This window comes from Toxotes jaculatrix, chromosome 24, assembly GCF_017976425.1.
Source record: "Toxotes jaculatrix isolate fToxJac2 chromosome 24, fToxJac2.pri, whole genome shotgun sequence".
NCBI lineage: Eukaryota > Metazoa > Chordata > Actinopteri > Toxotidae > Toxotes > Toxotes jaculatrix.
Window position 1 is genome coordinate 5,993,464 of NC_054417.1, and position 17,835 is coordinate 6,011,298.

Genomic DNA, 17,835 nt, shown 5'->3' on the forward strand with positions numbered 1-17,835 from the left:
AGGCCTCTGAATGAGGTCTGTTAAAATTCGCTTTAACGTGGCAACGCGGTGTTTGTATGTTCCTGTGATGATGGTTTATTTAAAGCTCTATGTGAGGGACGGACAGCGGGATGGATCGGTGGAAACGGGGAGACTCCTTCAGCTCGAAGCGAGTCTCCGCTCTGCTGAAGTGTCCTTGAGCAAAATCCTGACTCCCCATGAGCTCCGGGGGTTACCTGACTTCCGATCTGTGCAGGGGAGGAGAGTTTCAACCAGGAGCACTATGTTATTTGTCTGCGCTTTGGGAAACTTCTGTTGATTGACAGCGGGATCCGCAAAGAGGCGCACGGTTATTTGCAATTATTCACACGCAATTACAGCTGCACAGAGGCACAAAAGGAATGAAAAGAAACAAATAAAATTAATAAAATCCCGTGTTTATTAAAGTCTTAGTAATCACAGAGCTGAGCGCATGCAGCGCACCTGGGCATATACATACTGTTGCAGCAGTGACACCGCAGAAGCGTGCAAACAACGAGACGAGTGAGCGTTGAACGTGGCTCTTAAATCATTGCTCTCATTTTAAAGTTGTTTTTTTATTGAATGAAACAAGGACATGTTAAATTTACTGTTTAAATCTGATGTATCACAAATTTGTGTATAATTATCATGTCATCAATTAAACAGAAAAAAATAAATGTGGAAAAAAAACATGCTTAAACACAGAAAAGGAGAAACGGATGTCTTTAAAGTGTGGTTTAAGTTAAACAATAAATTACTTCTTCAGCGTTTTTCTTTTTCTTTTTTCTTCTCCGCTAATGAGAAAAGTTGGTGAAGCTGACTTTCAGTTTACCCTCCGCATCCTCCTCTGCTCCTCTCTCCTCCCTCTCTCTCTCCGCTCTGGCTGCGCGCTGGTTTCGGGGGGCTCCTTATAAATAAAATCCACCGTCTCCGGTTCCTCTTCCTTATTGGTCAGGTGGAGCCGTTACCTCACTCCGGGGCCGGTGACGCAGCGTCTTCACGTATCCTTCATGCGCGTCTCTTCTTGTTTCTTATTGAGAGTCTTGCCGTCGGTCAGAGGGAGAAAGCGGGACTCGCGACGAGCCGAGAGTGCCGGACGGACCGGGTGCGCTCGATACTACACACTTCCCATCCCGGGAGGAGAGCGGCGCACAAGAGCAATCTCTCTCTCTCTCTTTATCTCTCTCACTTTCTCTCTCTCTCACGCACACACAGACACACAATCTCTCTCTGAGTCTCTCTCTGTCTCTCTCGCTCCCTCCCGTACGCACACTCGCGCCCGCGCACACGCACGTCCTGCATACGTCTCCACTTTGCCGTGGTAAATTACGGCATTGATCTCAACGGCGAGTGTGGATCCGTCTCTTGTGTTCACCCTTTCTTCGACGGACCGACTTGGAGAAACGCTCGGGAGAGAAGTAAGTGCGGACACTTCTTATTTATCACGGTTATTATTGTCACTCACGGACTCATATGTTGCAGCCTCTGTGTGAGTGTGTGTATGTGTGTGATTTGTCCGACCGCACCGTGTGTCTTCGGTGTAACTTAACTTCCACTGGTAGTTGAAGGAGACGGTCCATCCCCGTCACACATCACGGATCCAGATGGTTTAATTGAATTTTGGATTATTTTACCCAAACTGTTTCTGCGCGTGTTGACTTCATGCGCGTCTGCCTCAGACTGATTGTGACTTTTGCTGCGTGGACTAAAACCACTGACAGAAGTTTCTATTATAATTAAAATGGGGTTTTTTTGTTCCCTGTCTGCTGCCGGGGTTTTGCTTCGGTCGTGGACACCGCATTGTTCAGCTCGCATGGATTTAGAGTCCTGCCGTTGGATTTGGTGACAGTTGTTACCGGATGACTGACAGGTCGTTCAACACAGATGAGTTTTAAAATCCTATCGTTCATATTCTGTCACATTAAAACAAGTGAAGAAGTGTGACAGTGGACTATAACGCCGTGCGTAAAAGTAACAGCTTGTGTTTTCTGTCAGTCTCTCGACAGCGGTGCTCTCTGCTCAGCGCGCACACAGCTACAGCGAGAGGCACTGAGGGGGACCCCCTTCACACTGAAGCGTCACTTTATTTTAAAGAGAATAAACGCGTTATTTGGTTCCTCTCAGCGGCGCAGAAAGAAGTTAAATTGTGCAAACTGCGACCTCTAACTCTTACAAAAAGTCTGATTTCAAAAACCACTCTGAACCTGTTTTCCATTTTTGTAACTTTAGCCACAAGTATTTATATAACCCTTAGAAATTCTAGATAAAGCCCAAATTCCTATGTAAAGAGAAATTAATTTAGCCACCAGTCACCACACAATTGCCTTCCATGTAAATGAAAATGCCATTTACAGTTATTCATCCCTTACTTCTCATTTCAGTTCTCAATTGAAGAGCAAGTTATTCCTGCCCTTCAAATTGAGATTAGAACAGAAGTTTCTGTTTTGACTCAGAAACCACACACACACACGCACACACACGCACTCTCACATCTCCTTTCAATGCTCACCTTTCACAAAGCATTAATGCAAAAGCTTTTCTGTTGAAACACATGCAGCCTTTCCAAGTTTTTACTACAGCACGTGGGAACTTCTGAGTCTAACTTTGGTTTCTGTGAGATAATGCTGCCAATGTTCACAGTGAAGGTGACGAGGACCTTTTCATTTTTTACACCAATACACCCTCAATCTGACCTCAGACACAAATTTCAAAATAACCAAGTTTTCAAGCTCTTTGGACCTCCCTAATCTAAATTGTTTGTCTCTCACTCTCTCCACCACCCCTCTGTGTGTGTGTGTGCCAGACCTCTGCCGAAAGTAATGCCAAGAAACCAATAATGCAAACAGAGAGCAATGTGTGTATGCATGCATGGACTGTATGTGAGTGTGTATCTGGGTCACTGCTGGGCACTGTGCTGACGGGCTGTCTGTTTTTCTGAACACCTCTCGCCTGCAACACTGAAACTCGGAGTCACATTCAAACTAACCCTTCTCCCCTGCTCGGAAAGTATTTCATTTGGTAACGGCCCCGCAGGAACACAACAGTGTCTGCTTTGTCGGCTGTTGTTGGCTAATGCAAAAGCATCTCGTTTGTGTCCTTGATTAAGTCTGAATGTGTGTTGGAGCACGTTCGCATTTTCTGTCTTTTTTTAAAACCTGACTGTTGTGTCACAGTTACACAGCTGTGTTTTTAACGCGTTTCAACACGGGAACGAAAACTGCTCGGCTCCTGTGAATTCAGGCACAGCTCTGCCAAACTGTTGTAGGAAGCAGCTTTAATTTGTGAAATATTTCCCTAGACCTGACCCTGAAATCACTTGCAAAACAGATGCAAACAGGTAACATGGAAAACGCTGCCTATGAGCATGTGTGTGTGTGTGTGAAGGCACATGTGCAGGCACATACTAACTTGCACTATTTGTCTAAAAATGGCCAAGCTTTGTTTTTGGTGACAATTTTTAAATGTTTTTTTTTTTTAATTTTCTGTCTTTGTACATTAGATGTGACACCTGACGTGAAGGAAGAAATGTTGAAATGGTTCAAATCAGCTGGGACTTAAATTCTGTTTTGGCCTGAGTCTTTTTTCTTTCTTTAAGAAATCGGGCTTTGACAGTTTAGGTGTGAATTTCCTGCACTTTCTGGAGATTTTTTTTTTTTTTTTGCAAATATGTCAGTCAGTGTAAACCAGATAAAGGTGATAGTTTTAAGTGTTTCCAGAGGATGAATAGATCAAATTTGTATGTGTGTAATAAATAAGAAATATTCCCTCATGACAGAAAAAGAAGCCTTGCTTTATAGGCAGGACATGAAGAACTTGTTAGTGTTAGAATTTATAAGTATTTTACTTTTCTTGTTAAACCACCTAAAGCCCAATCTCAAAATTCACAGCTTTTTAAAATGTAAGATAAGTACCTAATTCTTTAAAGTCATGTGAAGAAGTTAAAAAAAGAAAAGAAAAGAAAACTAACACATAAATGGAGAAAAAAATCTTTTTTTTTCTTGAGAGCAGAGTGAAATCCCTCTGACAATAAGACAGAGCCTGTCGATTCTTCACAGCTCCTCACAAGATGCAGAAATCAAGGTTACCCCTCAGGGGAGGAGGAGGAAATGGGAAATTATTTTGGTTATTACAGGCAGGTGTTGCTCCTCTGTGGGAATATCTCCTTGAACTATTTTAAAGAGTGTGTTTTTCTCATAGTGGTTCCCTTGGTTTTTGGTCAAGAAATACTATGAGTATTTTTTTGTATTTTGCTCAGTGTGCGATCGATAGAACTGCCCTACCTTTTTTTTTTTTTTGCTTCTGGCTGATGTGTTGGTTTGTGTTGTTTGAAATTTGTTGTGACGATTTTTGTATCATTTGGCAAAGTCACCCTGTTAATTATTGTCTACTCTGTTTGAACAAAAGGTAAAACACAGACTGAAGAAAGTTTTTTTATGCATTTTGTTCTTGAAAGAGAGAGAGTACATCATCTGAAGTCATCTCGTGTGTTTCAGCTGTGGGGTTCTGATTTTATGAAAGAATGACTACACTGTTAAAAGCCACGAGACAATTGATTACTTTATTAACTTACTTTAAAATTAAAGTGTTTTTTAAAAATTATTTCAGAGCTAGTATAACTAACAGTGCAAAAATATTCTTCTAACTTTCCTTTCCGTACAGACCAGCTATATTTCCAATATCATAAAATATAGACACCAGTTTCACTGACTGGGCTCACTTCATGCACAGTTCTGTCAAATGATAAATATCTGATTAGGGGATGAAAACTTTTAACACTCTAAGCAGAGTTTAGCAGCTTTCTGGGCGATATTGAAAGGCTGAAATCACAGCAGTTTGTCTTTACTTGTGTTTGTTTTTGACCAGATAACTCCTCTCATCCTGCCTGTGTCTGTGAGGACCTTTGGTCATGTCCGTTTAGCTGCCCTGCGTGATGCCTGATCATGACAGCACCACCCTCCTAACCAGACAGACAAAGCGCCGACGTGTCGACATCGGGGTGAAAAGGACTGTGGGTAGCACAATATTCACCCGCGCCAGGGAGACCCTGTTCGACAGCATGAACCAATCGCACGGCTCCGATCAGGACGGAGACTGCTCCTTGATCAGTCACGGCCACGGGGGTACCGCCGGAGATGGAGAGAAGTCAAACGTATTGAGGAAGTTGCTGAAAAGGGCCAACTCGTATGAAGACGCCATAATGCCTTTCCCCGGTGCTACCATCATCTCTCAGCTACTGAAGAATAACATAGGAAAGAATGGAGGAAGTGACTCGGGTTTCCAGGTATAACAAACACTCACACAGTGGTGAAACATTAAGTCAATTAATCAATTAGATGACTTCAGTTCTGATAATCAAATAACGGGTTTTATGACCATTTAATCGCCACTGAATCAACCTCTCTTCTGCATCACTCCTCCAATCAACCAAACAAGCAAGCCACTAAATAGTCATCACTCCTCATTAAATCATTACTTTGATTTAAATAATTATTTGTTAATTCTGTCCTTCTGTCTTCCATCACAGGGAAGCGGAGCTCTGTCCAGTGGAGGCTCAGAGATCCAGGCTGAGGACGCCTGCAGCAACTCCTCCCGTGACCAGGACAGCCCATCTGACTGCCTCTCTCCTGGGCCTCCGCTTCCCCCTCCATCTTCTTCCTCCTCCTTTGGGCGGCCGCCGCCTCCTTCGAGCCTCAACTCCCACGCTCCCTCTCAGCCCCTCTCCCTTTCCTCCTTTGACTTGGACAGGCTATCGGACGAGCACCTTCGTGCCAAGCGTGCCCGCGTGGAAAACATCATCCGCGGCATGAGTCACTCTCCACTGGTCCGGCCCAACACCAGCGACCACAACCAAGAAAGCAACCGTGACAACGAGAACAGCAGCAACAACAGCAACAGCAGCAATGATCACCGAGGGGACGGAAACACCAGCAACCACAACCACATCCGCAGCGACTGTCCTTCTTCCCTCCTGAGCTCTCCAGGTTCGCGGGCCGGTGTCGTCGGCGTCAGTGAGGTTTACAGAGAGAATAAGAGAAAGCAGCGTCTGCCGCAGCAGCAACACAGCTTCACCCAGCTGGTGTGTTCCAGGCAGGAGCAGAGACAGGAAGAGAGACGGCAGCTCAAACTGCAACTGGAGGACATGCAGGTTGGTAGCAGAGGACAAAAATGCATCAGCTGCCTGTTGCTCTTACATATGTATGTATATTATATAAAATGAGAGTCGGTAACGGTGACTGGCATTAGATGAAAAACCCTGGATTTCAGGGTCTAAAAGAAGGCCAACTATTGGCAAAACAGGAATAGGACATCATGTACATATTCCTTGTATCTGTACCTAGAGAGAAGCAGCAGCTGTAGAAAATCATTGCTCGATGTTTTGCATATGCAAAAGATAGCTTCAGTAACATTCTCTATGTTCTCCTGTCCAGAAACAACTGCGCCAGCTCCAGGAGAAGTTCTACCAGATCTACGACTCAGAGACAGAGGAAGAGGAGGAGAATGGCGAGAGTGGAGAGGCTGACCGGGGAGGAGAAAGAGAAGAAGATGGTAACTTGTCGGAGGACAGTATCCGCTCTGACGGCTTGGAGGAGAGGCACAGGGACAGAGGGCGGCACAGCCACGATGAACTGTCTGAGCTGGACCCAGGTCTGTTCCTGGACCGGGCCCGAGCCCTCCTCCGGGAACAGGCTCTGTTAGATGGAGAAATAGAGGAAGATGTGGACGGCAGGGAGGAGGAGGAGAGGAATGGAGAGAGGGTGATGAAGAGGAGAGGAGGAGCAGCAGGAGGGAGAGGAGAAGGAGGAAGGCAGTTAGCAGAGACACTGAAGCAGGAGCTGAACTGTGCCGTGTCACAGGTCGTTGACACCGTCGTCAAGGGCTTCTCTTCGCCTAAGCAGGCCGTCAGTCACCATCATGGCTGCCGCAGCAACACACCAGCTGCACCTTCCTCTTCCTCCAACTCGTCCTCTTCCTGTCCTCCACCTTTCGGCCCCCTCCCCTCCCTTACCCCGGACTCACGCTTTGGCAGTGGTGCCCTGGCTCTCACTCTGAATGGTGACGGCAGTCCCACCCCTAACTACCACTCCTCCAACCAGAGGCTGCATTGCTTCGGCGATGTAATTGTCCCGAGTCCGTTGGATTCATTTGGTGGTTTGAGTGGTAGACTGAGCGGTGTGCCAACGCCAAACGACCAAACAGAGGCACTGCCGCTGGTGGTGCGCAAAAATGGTGGAGGAGGTGGAGGGGACAACATCAACCCCTCTCTTCCTCCTCCTCCCCCTCCTCACCATCCCTCCCTCCACCCCTCTCCCCTCACGGCCTCTCTAGGGTTTAGCCCTCCATCATTTCGCCACCCGTTCCCTCTTCCCCTTATGGGTTACCCTTTTCAGAGCCCCCTGGGGTCGCATGGGGGTGGAGCCGGCTACCCTCCAGGGCCCAAAGACCACCATCGGTCCTCCCCCGATTCCATGGACATGACCCGGGAAACGGTCAGCCTCAGAACCAAAATGGCATCCCTCGGAGGGGGCCATCTCAGTCACCACCACCACCACAGGCAGACCTCACCGAGCCAGCATGGGCAAGAGGGCCTGTCCCTGTCCCTCATCAAGTCTGAGTGTGGGGACCTGCAAGACATTGCTGACATATCGCCCTACTCAGGCAGCACTGTATCCTTGTCTCTGTCAGGTTTTACACCTGTGTGTGTGAATTAATGTTTTCTTGCATTTGCTTTAAACCTGCACATTGAAGTTTAGCCTCAGAATATCATGTTTTAGTTTGGGGTTAGGTTTGGGTTTACAGCTCTGCACTCAGAATACACACTGGTATTATTACATGTTACACTGAACATACTGAACATTAACAATTAGTGTGTAAAAATACCTTCACTCTAAAATTTATTTGTGCACTTGGAAAGAGTGTAAAGAGCCACATGTTTACTGCGGTCAAACACACTAAGTCTTACAGGCGGCGGCGGCAGCAGCACGCAGTAGTCACAGAAAATCTCTAACATCAATTAATCTGCATTAACTGGTTCCTGGTCTAACCCTCTTGTTTCCTCGCCGAGTGGGGAAGATGAAAAGGGGAGCGCTGGGTCTTGCAAGAGGGGGAAGATTAAACAGGTCACACGATGCTCTCTCAAGCTCTTTTAAGTCTGTGCAGCAGGTTGTGGTGTTTAAAGGTGCTGAGAAAGGCTAGTGAGCTCCCTGTTCAACACACACACACACACACACACACACAAACACAAACACACACTTCTCTGTTCCCACTGTCTGAGACACTCTTGTGCTGTTAGGTTCTCTTTCATCACAAAGACTTTGTACATAAATGCTCAAAGCAAATCATATTTCACTGTGTCTGTGCATGTGTGTGTTTATGTGTGTGTGTATGTGTGTGGGTGTGTGTGGGGTAAGACCTTGTACATAGGAGCTCAAAGCTAATCATATTTCAAAGAGCACAGGAGAGGGGCAGGGTGCTTGGCCTCATTGATGGAAGCTTTCTAAATGTGTGTTTCTGGGTTTGTTTGTGTGTGTGTGTGTGTGTGTGTTTGTGTGGCCAGACATAAGGAGAAGTGTAATATCTAAATACACACATTTGTCTGCTCGGTACAGTTTTTAGCTTGTTGTCTCCCGCCCTCTCACTGTCGATCACTCCTACTTGCTTTCATTAGTTGGCCTTCGCTCTCAGTTGCCCGGCAGCTGTGTGTGTTGTTTGCTTCCTTTCGTAGCTCGCGCGCGCACACACACACACACACGTGTGCACACACACACACGCTCCCTTTCATGGCTTGTGCACGAGGACAGGTGTTTGCAGGTAGCTGTTTATCTTTTCGTTACTAACCTTTCATATGGAGAGGGCTTCTCCCGGCCACTACACATGCACATGCACTGACTGCATACAAACACGCGCGTGCACACACACACATGCACGTTTGAAGAACAAAGTGAAAAGAAAAATAAGACTTTGAACCTGACAAATAGGAACTCCTTACAGCTGTGATGAGGATTTGATCACAGTGTCGTCTTCAAAGCCAATTTAGATGTTGCTTTAATTAAAAAAAAGAAATATTTGACACGTCTTTTGATCCTGCGGAGCGGTTTCATTCCAAAATGCTTTTCCATTCATTTGCAAGAGAAAAAAAATCTTTGAAATTGGACATTAGTATTTCAAAGATACTGACCACCCTTCAACCCTCCTCTTCTTATTTTGAGGAGAAAATTATTATTGTTTTTAACAGTATTCTTAATTTTAATACCAGCAATCCATCACACTGAGATCGTTCACTTTTACTATCAATAGATATTTTTCACTTTCTCCTGCTCTACTTTAACAGCCACATCCTTATTTGATTAGTATGGGATAAGTGATTACGCCACTGTCAGTGGACTTAAGGCTTCAAGAGAGCCTGGCAGTTAAATTAAGGTGTTTTGCATCGATCATAGTTTACCTGAAAAACGCACAAACAGCCACACAACACAGTTACACACTCTCTCAGGTCTGTGTATCTTTAATCCTTTGTACAGAGCTGAGCAGATGTCCCCCATTCATTTATGAATTTACGCCCCCCCTTCTCCTCCCTATACACCCCCATTCACACACAAACATGTACACACACACACACACCTGGCAGCAAGGTCAAGTTACAGCTGATACAGTGAGCCCTGCACAAAACACACACACACACACACATTCACAGATGTGTATCAGGATGAACACACACACACCAATTGCAAAGAAGGAGGAAGAGGAAGAGCAGTGGAAGAAAAAGAACATCACCGGTTGCATTGTTTATTCACTGACTCACGTTAGCTTCTGTTACACACACACACACACACACACACACACACACGTCATATGCTTTTTATTCATTATGATATTGCTTCACACTGTTTACTCTGAGTCATGTTTGTGTGCTTTAGTGTGTCTGTCCACAGAAAACAAGACAGGCTGCAGAAACTGAACACAGTGTATTATCTGACCTAAACACAGACAGATAGTGACAGGTTGGTATGAATGTTAACTAGGTGATGGTGTTGTTGTCCGATGACCTGACGTAGCTGCTGCTGAATGAATGATGGATGACAACTCGACGCCCTTCAGTTACTGAGGCAGAGTGAACGCTGTTGTATCGTAACATACAGTCAGGTCACTTTTAGTGTTGTAGTCGCTGACTGTGCGTTTATGTTTAAGGACAACAGTGAAAAAACAACGTTAATTAAAAACCTTAAAAACTGAATTCAACCTATTTCTCCTGAACTCCGGTTGCCAAGGGTCACTGGCGAACCACGCAGCAGTCCAATCAGCTAACAGGCACAGTTGCTCTTTTCCAGCTGTGATAAAACAGATAATGAATTAATCTGAACGTAAAATAAAACTGAGTGAAGAAAAACGCCAAGATAAAATTTCTAATTTCTCCTCTGCTTCCTGTCCTGAAGCTGCTCCATCTCTCTTTATCTTTACAATTTATTCACTTCCTTTCTCTCCCTCTTTTCCCGATTGCTGATGCCTCTCTTCCTCTTTCCTCGCCCCTCTTTCCAGCCATATAGGGCCCCTGGGGTTTCTGCATGTGTGTTTGTGTGTGTGTGTATGTGTGTATTTGTCTGTGTGCTAATTGACCTTGCAGGGGGTTCCATTGATTGCCTCATCTTCTCTGATAGATTATAGGGCTGTTAATGTGGTGGGGAAATGGCAGCGTGGTGGGGCACAGCTGTTGTGACACACACACACACACTTTGCACACACACACACACATTCGCGCCCCTGCAACCAGGGCCTCCACAATTATTATTTTCCTCGTTGAGACAATGGGATTGACATTGGGGCTGCGGAGTCGGCGAGATCTAGGAGCGAATGTGGGATTCGATCCAAAGCCAGCAGGTGCTCGTGTTTGCTTTTGCTTTAGGTCTAAAATGGCACGCCTACCACAGACCCGGGTCTCTCCCATTCTATCTCTGAAATTTGGTGGCCAAGTTAAACGGTGCTGCTGTCGCCCTCCTGATTTTTACTAGCGTGGTCCCTCCTCCCTGTGACATGCTGCCAATGGCCTTTTCTCAGACATGTTTAGTTTTTAAAAAGAAAAAAATCCCTTCATTCTGACCTCTGTTAAGGTTTGAGGGCACAGACGTATTAAGAAAACTGCCCAGTTCCCATCATGCATTTGATGAGAGTCAGGGTTCGACAGTCACTGTCTGAACACAAATGGATGTTGTGTGATTCCTGCTCACAACAGAGGTGTGTATTTAGGTTGTGAGATGCAGCTGGAGGCTTGGTGACACCACATTTCTTCACTAAATGCAGAACTTAAACGCCAAAACTGTTTCAGAGGAGATGAATGCACCGTTCTGTGCAGCATATAATAACTGTGATTGTTGCTGTGGCACAGCCAACACAACGCCATGTCACTCCAGAACACCAGTTAAACAAGCTGATAATAATCTGCGCTGACGGAGAGATAACAAAGCATTTTCAGATGGTTTACTGCTACTCGCTCTCTGGCTCCTTAACATGCTGCTATTCAGATTCAGGAGGGCTTATCTCCCAACCACCTGAAGAAAGCCAAGCTGATGTTCTTCTACACCCGCTACCCTTCCTCCAACATGCTCAAAATGTACTTCTCCGACGTCAAGGTAAGACCTTTACCTCCTCTTTTCTTCTTCCCACTCTTTCTCTCGCCCTTCTTCTCTTTTGTAAACCTCTTATCACTGCTCTCTCCTGATTCTTTTTCTTTTTTTCATCCGCGTCATGTTCAAGCCTCTCGTCTCTGTCCTTTTTCATCTGACTTTACTGGACTTTTTGCTTTCACCCTGAATTCAAAGTATTTATTTCTCTTGAGATTGTAGGAGATAAAGAGGTTTTCAGAGAAGGTTTAAAAACAATGAAAGACAAAGCTTAGACTTGATAAACTCTATGCAGGCACACGCACTCACTCACACAATGAACTGAGAAACAGCAAATGAATGAATACAATATGTTTTAGAGAGCAAAAGCTTGAGAAGGGAGAAGTCATCCTTATCTGCTCTGATTTTATTTCTGCTGTGTTTCTTACTTCATAGTTCAAATTATATTTTTGTTTACAGGACAAATCACTGTCATTCGATCATGCAGAGGACGCGAGAAAGATTTTGATTAAGTTGGTCATGGACGCTCGAAACTAGATAAAGAAAAAGTCGGGTTTTCACTGTGATTGTGCCTGGTCAAGATAAAGTCCTCACTGTGCACGTATACGACTGCTGAGAGAGAAAAGAGAGCAGGAAACAGTAACTCATAGCATGCTTTGGACAGATGAGCGAGATGAGAGGCCATGTGGTCCCTGAGCTTGGCAGAATTCAGTGGCATCTTTAGAATCAGATCTCAAAAATCACATCAGTGTGTTTTTCAGTGACAGATGGGGCAGATGAACTGTTGTAAACAGGTGTGCGTCTTTGTGGGAAGCATTTAGTGTTTACATTTGTTGTCCAATTGGGTTTTCTGTCCTCACCAGCTTTCACTGTCAAATGGTCTCACACACACACACACACACACACACAGCGTGAATCTGGAATCTGTTTGTGACTTCTGTGCATTTTGCTGTGTGATATTGTTCAGTTTTGGTGTTTTTGTGTGGTATTCCCTTGCTCTGTATGTGTGTGTGTCAGTGTGTGAGTGTGAGAGAAACCCTATAGCGCAGATGGGTGCTCCAGTCTGTCACATCTTTGTGGCATAATTAGAGTTTCTGGCCTTAATCGGCCCGAGGTTGGAAAGGGGGGGGGGTGATAGCGCCCACTTTCCCTCTCACATACATAATGTAACCTCCCCCCACCACCACCACCACCCCCCACACACACACACACATACACACACACACACACCGACTTTAACCTCTACCTCCCTTTCACAGAAAATACACCTACACACGTTCACTCTCACTAACATAACACACAACAAATGAGAAGTTGAACTGTTTTTAAATATGGAAACATGACAAAGCGCTGACACATGACAGGATGCACAGGTTGGAGGAAAAAAAGGATGAAGAACCAAAAGAGAAGAAACAAAATCATTTAGAAAAATAAACAGAGTGAGTCGCATGACAAGGAAAATGAGTTAGAAGGAAAAAGGAGGTGATGGAAAGTGTGTGCGTGTGCGTGTGCTTGCGTGTTGGGGTGTTTTGAGAAAATGACAGAGGGAACGCGGGGAGGGGAGGACAAACAAATGAAAGGGATGACAACAGAACAACAGCTTTAAAACAAAGGCGCTGATTGTTTTGTGTTTACAGGCTGCTACGTGTTTTGCAAAGGAGCATACGGCTCCTCGACGGATTCAGGACACTGTATTCAAATGAGCAGCCACACACACACACACACATACACACCAGCTGGCCTTTGGCTCATATCGGTGGTGACCACTTCCTCATGGCGGTGCCACATCCTTATCTGCTGCCATGGCAACAAGGGTCGCTGGAACATCAGGTTGCTAGGCAAACACAAGGTTGCTAAGCCTACCTGCTCCCAGTTCGAGTGAGTCCGATTTGTCATTAACTGGGAGTCCATTAAGGGATAAAAATGGGCATCGTCATTCCCAGTTATAGCTCTTATTAGTGTTAGAGACACTAAAAATGGAAAATGTTGAATTTCATCAACCAATTATCAAAAATTTAAACCAACATGGTTTAAAACTTCTCCAAAAATTCCAGCTTCGCAGCCTAACTCAGAGCGCCACGCTCTCAGGGTGCGACACTGATGATCCTAAAAACGTCATCAAACACTGCATTACCTTCAGGCTAAATATGACTGAATACATACACAGTGAAGAGAAGTACACAGAGGTTGCACGGTCACAATCTCTGCTAGATGCTTTTCATCCAGGAGGAGCTTTTCTGTGTCACACCTACACCTTTTTCAGAGCAGTGAAAGTATTGAATAAATGAATGAAGTGGCTGTACACAGATGCTGGCAGTGCTTTCACTTTTTCTGAAAACCTCTGGGCAAAGGAGACTGCTAGTGAAGAATACCTCATAAATTCTGAACCTCAGCATTAGTAGTAATGAGCTAAGTGAGTTAATGAATTATTGCGAGATTTAACGTGTTTATTGCCGAACTTAGTTCATTTGAAAAAGTCTTGTCAACCTTCAGTTTACGGGGAAAGAAAAAAGAAAACAGTTTAAAACGGTTATGTGCTGACATTGATAATTTTCCATAATCAGCTTACTTTCCTGTCTAAGTCATACTTTCTATTATCTGAGTAAATATGCTTAATATTTATGTGGCCAAATAAACTGTGGATTTGGGGTTTAATTTTGGAAAATGAATAAATTAGGACTAATGAGTTAATACATGGGCTCATTCACGAGTTTATCTTGTGGAGATTGATATTAGCTTTTAAAATTAATCTAGTCTCCAATCTGTGGGTTTATATCCAAACTGATATTCAATTAATCTCTTCATCTCAGCAAACATGGATTTAGATTAGGAGATGTTTGCAGTGCTTCTGGCCTGCCACTTCGCTCAGCAGATGGACGGTATTACCGCTTCGATCTGTAACTGCAGTCGGCACCACAAACAGGACTGGGATTTAAAGGAATGAAAACATTTTTCTATTGGAATTTATAGTGTGAGGTTTAAGGACTGACAGCATACTGTGTCGCAGACACAGAAAACCAGATGTATAGTTTCAATTAGTTTCGACAATTTTTCCTTTCCTGGCTGATTTCAAGACAAGCAAACTGAACAGTAAAATGAAGCTGATTTCAGTTAGATAAAATTAAAAACAGTAGGACTGAATTACACAGTGTGGCTCGCTGATTTTTTTTTTTTTTTTTTTTTGAGCTGTGTGAGAAATAAGAAATAAGACTGATCAGGCTTTGGCTCCACAGACAATGCTATGACTTGCTAGTGGGCACATTTCATTGTTGCTTTTGGTTATTTCATGGGATTTGTTGACAATAAGAAGAACACAATGTAAATACAGCTCTATCCTTTAAGAAAATTACGGTTTCTTATTATTCAGATTTTATGCAAATAATGGTTTACAGTCAAATTTAGTTTTAATTGAGTTGTAATCCCAGTTAATCCAGCATATTTATCTGTGGGAGGAACTCTGCAGATATTATTTTGCTTAATAAAAAAATGAATCATGGATAATCCTATTTATGATGAACAAGGCTGTTCTTTTCAAGGCTTCAGTCGTGTGTGTGTGTGTGTGCGTATGCAGAGTAAGCACCCTGTTGCTTTCTGTCTGTGTATGTGTGTGTGTCCCGTTTCATTGTCCCTTTGCATTCATTACCCTCATCATTACCATATTTCCAAAATCCAGGTCAATGTCTCTTTTTCTTCTTCTTCTCTCTCACCCTCTCTCTTACTCTTACTCCTCCTCCTCCCCCTCCCTCCCCCCTCCTTCCCTGGGAACAATAAGCAGCATGTGTTAGGAGGATCAGGCAGATTCACTGTAAGGGAATTAGGGCCCTGAATGGCTTCCACTAATTGGACTTGAATGGACTTTGTCTATGGGAAACTGGTTCTTAAAGATGAGCCTCTTACACACAATGGTTGGTTGAAAAGTGGAAGTTGATTACATGTCTGCTTTAGGCATGACGTGTCATCTATTAATATTCATTTCATAGCTCTGACCCAGAATCGGGGTTATTACATGAATGTATTTCAAAAGTCACATTTGCTAATTTGAATGTTGTTAAACACCTATATGGGATCTAGACGTCTTTAAACAGATTAAAGTGTTGTGCCCAATTACGAAGCTGGAATGCACCGCACTCGGTGTGGGAAGTGGGCTGACAACTGTTTTTGGCACAGATGAGCAAGCACGCACACACACACGCACACACAGGATCTTAATTGCGCAGTGAAAGCTCTTGCCTTCTGACCAGACAATCATATATGTTAGCATGAGACGCTGAGGTCGCTGCTGTCTCGCCTTGAGAGAGTCAGTGAGAGTAATTAAGACCTTGTTAAGACTGGAGGAGTTAGGATTAATTAGACGCTCACTGGCTCAGGGAGTTCCTCCCTGACTCACACACACACACACACACACTCCCACTCACAAGTTCCCTGCCAGCTGAGGGTTTTTACATATTGTACACTCTCGCTAACACACACATGCGCACACACTGAACACAAAGCAGTGACACATTTATCAGCGAGAGCCCTGAAGACTCTTGCCTTGAGAGGCTGAAATGACATCTCGAAGCCGCCGTCTCAGCAGGAATCAATTAGCATCCAACCCGCCTCTCACCCGTCTTGTCAATTAGAGTTACACAGCCAATTTGGCAACGTCAGGATATGAACCAGCAACAGCTCATCTACTGATATTGATTTAACTGAACTGCAGTAATTACCATGTTTAAGTGTTTCCTCTAGACGACAAAGCATTTAAATCTGCGCCAAGTTTTTCACTGTTTATGAATCGTGAAGACTGTGAAGCCAAAACATGCACTGATGTAAAGGCAGAGATATATGAAACGATGCAACTTTATTTTTACTAATTTAAATGGAAAATGTTGAAATAAAGTTTTCTTAATTCCTCAATATTTTAAACAGGGTTGTGACATTGTCAGAACAGCAACAGGTTTAAGGTCAATAAGGGCTTTGTAATAATTCATAGAGTGCGTTTTCTTTCTTTCCAGGAACATAATCCTGGGTGACGTGGTGTTACATGTTTTTAAAATATGGAGTTTATCCAAAAAGAACTTAAGTAACTCAACTGTAAACTCAACAGAGCAAAGACTTCTGGATTTTTGGATCCACAAGACAATGAAATAGGCTCCAAAAAAACAAAAACTACAGTAAACTATGACTATGAATCAATGGCTGTGCACACTAACTGCCTCTTTCTCACACATACACAACTTTCCTGCAGTGTATACTGTTGAGTAAAGCAGAAATGCTCTAAAACATGATTTGAAAAAGTTACTACAACAGCTATTCCTCCAGAATCCACAGGAAACCTTCAGATTTATGTTGATTGTGCACATTCACACTGTCCTCCATAAAATGTGCCGAGCTACGATGAATCTGGTTGAAGTGGGCAGATTCTTAAAGGATGAGTGTGCTTGCCCTTCCAACGTGGCCTGGGGTGGGGGCCTGACAACACCCGCCATCAGGGGAAGGAGAGGGGAGCTGGAGCACCCTGACACTTTCTCTGACACTCTCTCTTTCCCCCTTTTCGTTGTAAACAGAAAATGGCATTCCTCAAACTCAGCGTTTTGCCCCCCCACCCCCCCCCCCCAACCACCATTCTCTTTCTGTCTTTTGTCTACTCGCCTCTTTTGTTTTGTTTTTTTTAGTTTGTGCTGATTGTGATGAGCTGGACGGGACAGTGGGTGGGTGAGAGGGCAGGTGGTGGGACGGTTGGGTGTATTCATGTCAACCTTTTTAAAAACTATATATATATATATAAACACATACTTTACAGTTACAACTTCAGGATTCATCTGCACCTCCAGTTTGAGTCTCTGATAAGCTCAGAAAGGCCTAAAAAAAACATCTCACTACCTTGTAATATTGTTTATATTACTGTTTATCTGCCCAGATGATACAGTGCATGACTTTGTCCCAGTGGGACACCATGGTACTGCAACAGAAAGCATTTTCCCGTTATCAAAAGAATCGTATTATATAAAACTGTTGGCAGGAAAAGGGAACTTTTTTTAAACCACTGAGATTTAATAAAACTCCCCAATAACAATAATCAGATGTCTTTTTTGTTTGCTCAGCACTCTGAAAGATTTTCATTTTACTAATATAGATGAATACAGATGAGATAATTAGTCGAACATCAAAACTGCGGCTGATTATTATTTTTTATTTTCTGTCTCTCAGCTAGTTGATTTATCAGCTCATCGTATCGGCT

The 17,835-nt window shown here is 43.9% G+C and overlaps 1 protein-coding gene across 2 annotated transcripts in view; it reads left to right on the forward strand.

The window, feature by feature from the left end:
• Positions 1-1,051: 1,051 nt before the first annotated feature.
• The window catches only part of prox1a (prospero homeobox 1a), a 33,803-nt gene continuing 17,019 nt past the window's right edge, over positions 1,052-17,835 (forward strand). Inside the window, exons 1-6 of one of the 2 annotated variants that reach the window (XM_041032552.1) lie at positions 1,581-1,870; positions 2,007-3,337; positions 4,864-5,281; positions 5,525-6,145; positions 6,429-7,664; positions 11,514-11,621. In XM_041032552.1, the coding sequence (XP_040888486.1) occupies positions 4,931-5,281; positions 5,525-6,145; positions 6,429-7,664; positions 11,514-11,621 (2,316 nt within the window). In that variant the 5' untranslated portion in view covers positions 1,581-1,870; positions 2,007-3,337; positions 4,864-4,930. Of the gene's footprint in view, positions 1,419-1,580; positions 1,871-2,006; positions 3,338-4,863; positions 5,282-5,524; positions 6,146-6,428; positions 7,665-11,513; positions 11,622-17,835 lie in introns of those variants that run through there. The other variant, XM_041032551.1, reaches the window with a different exon arrangement.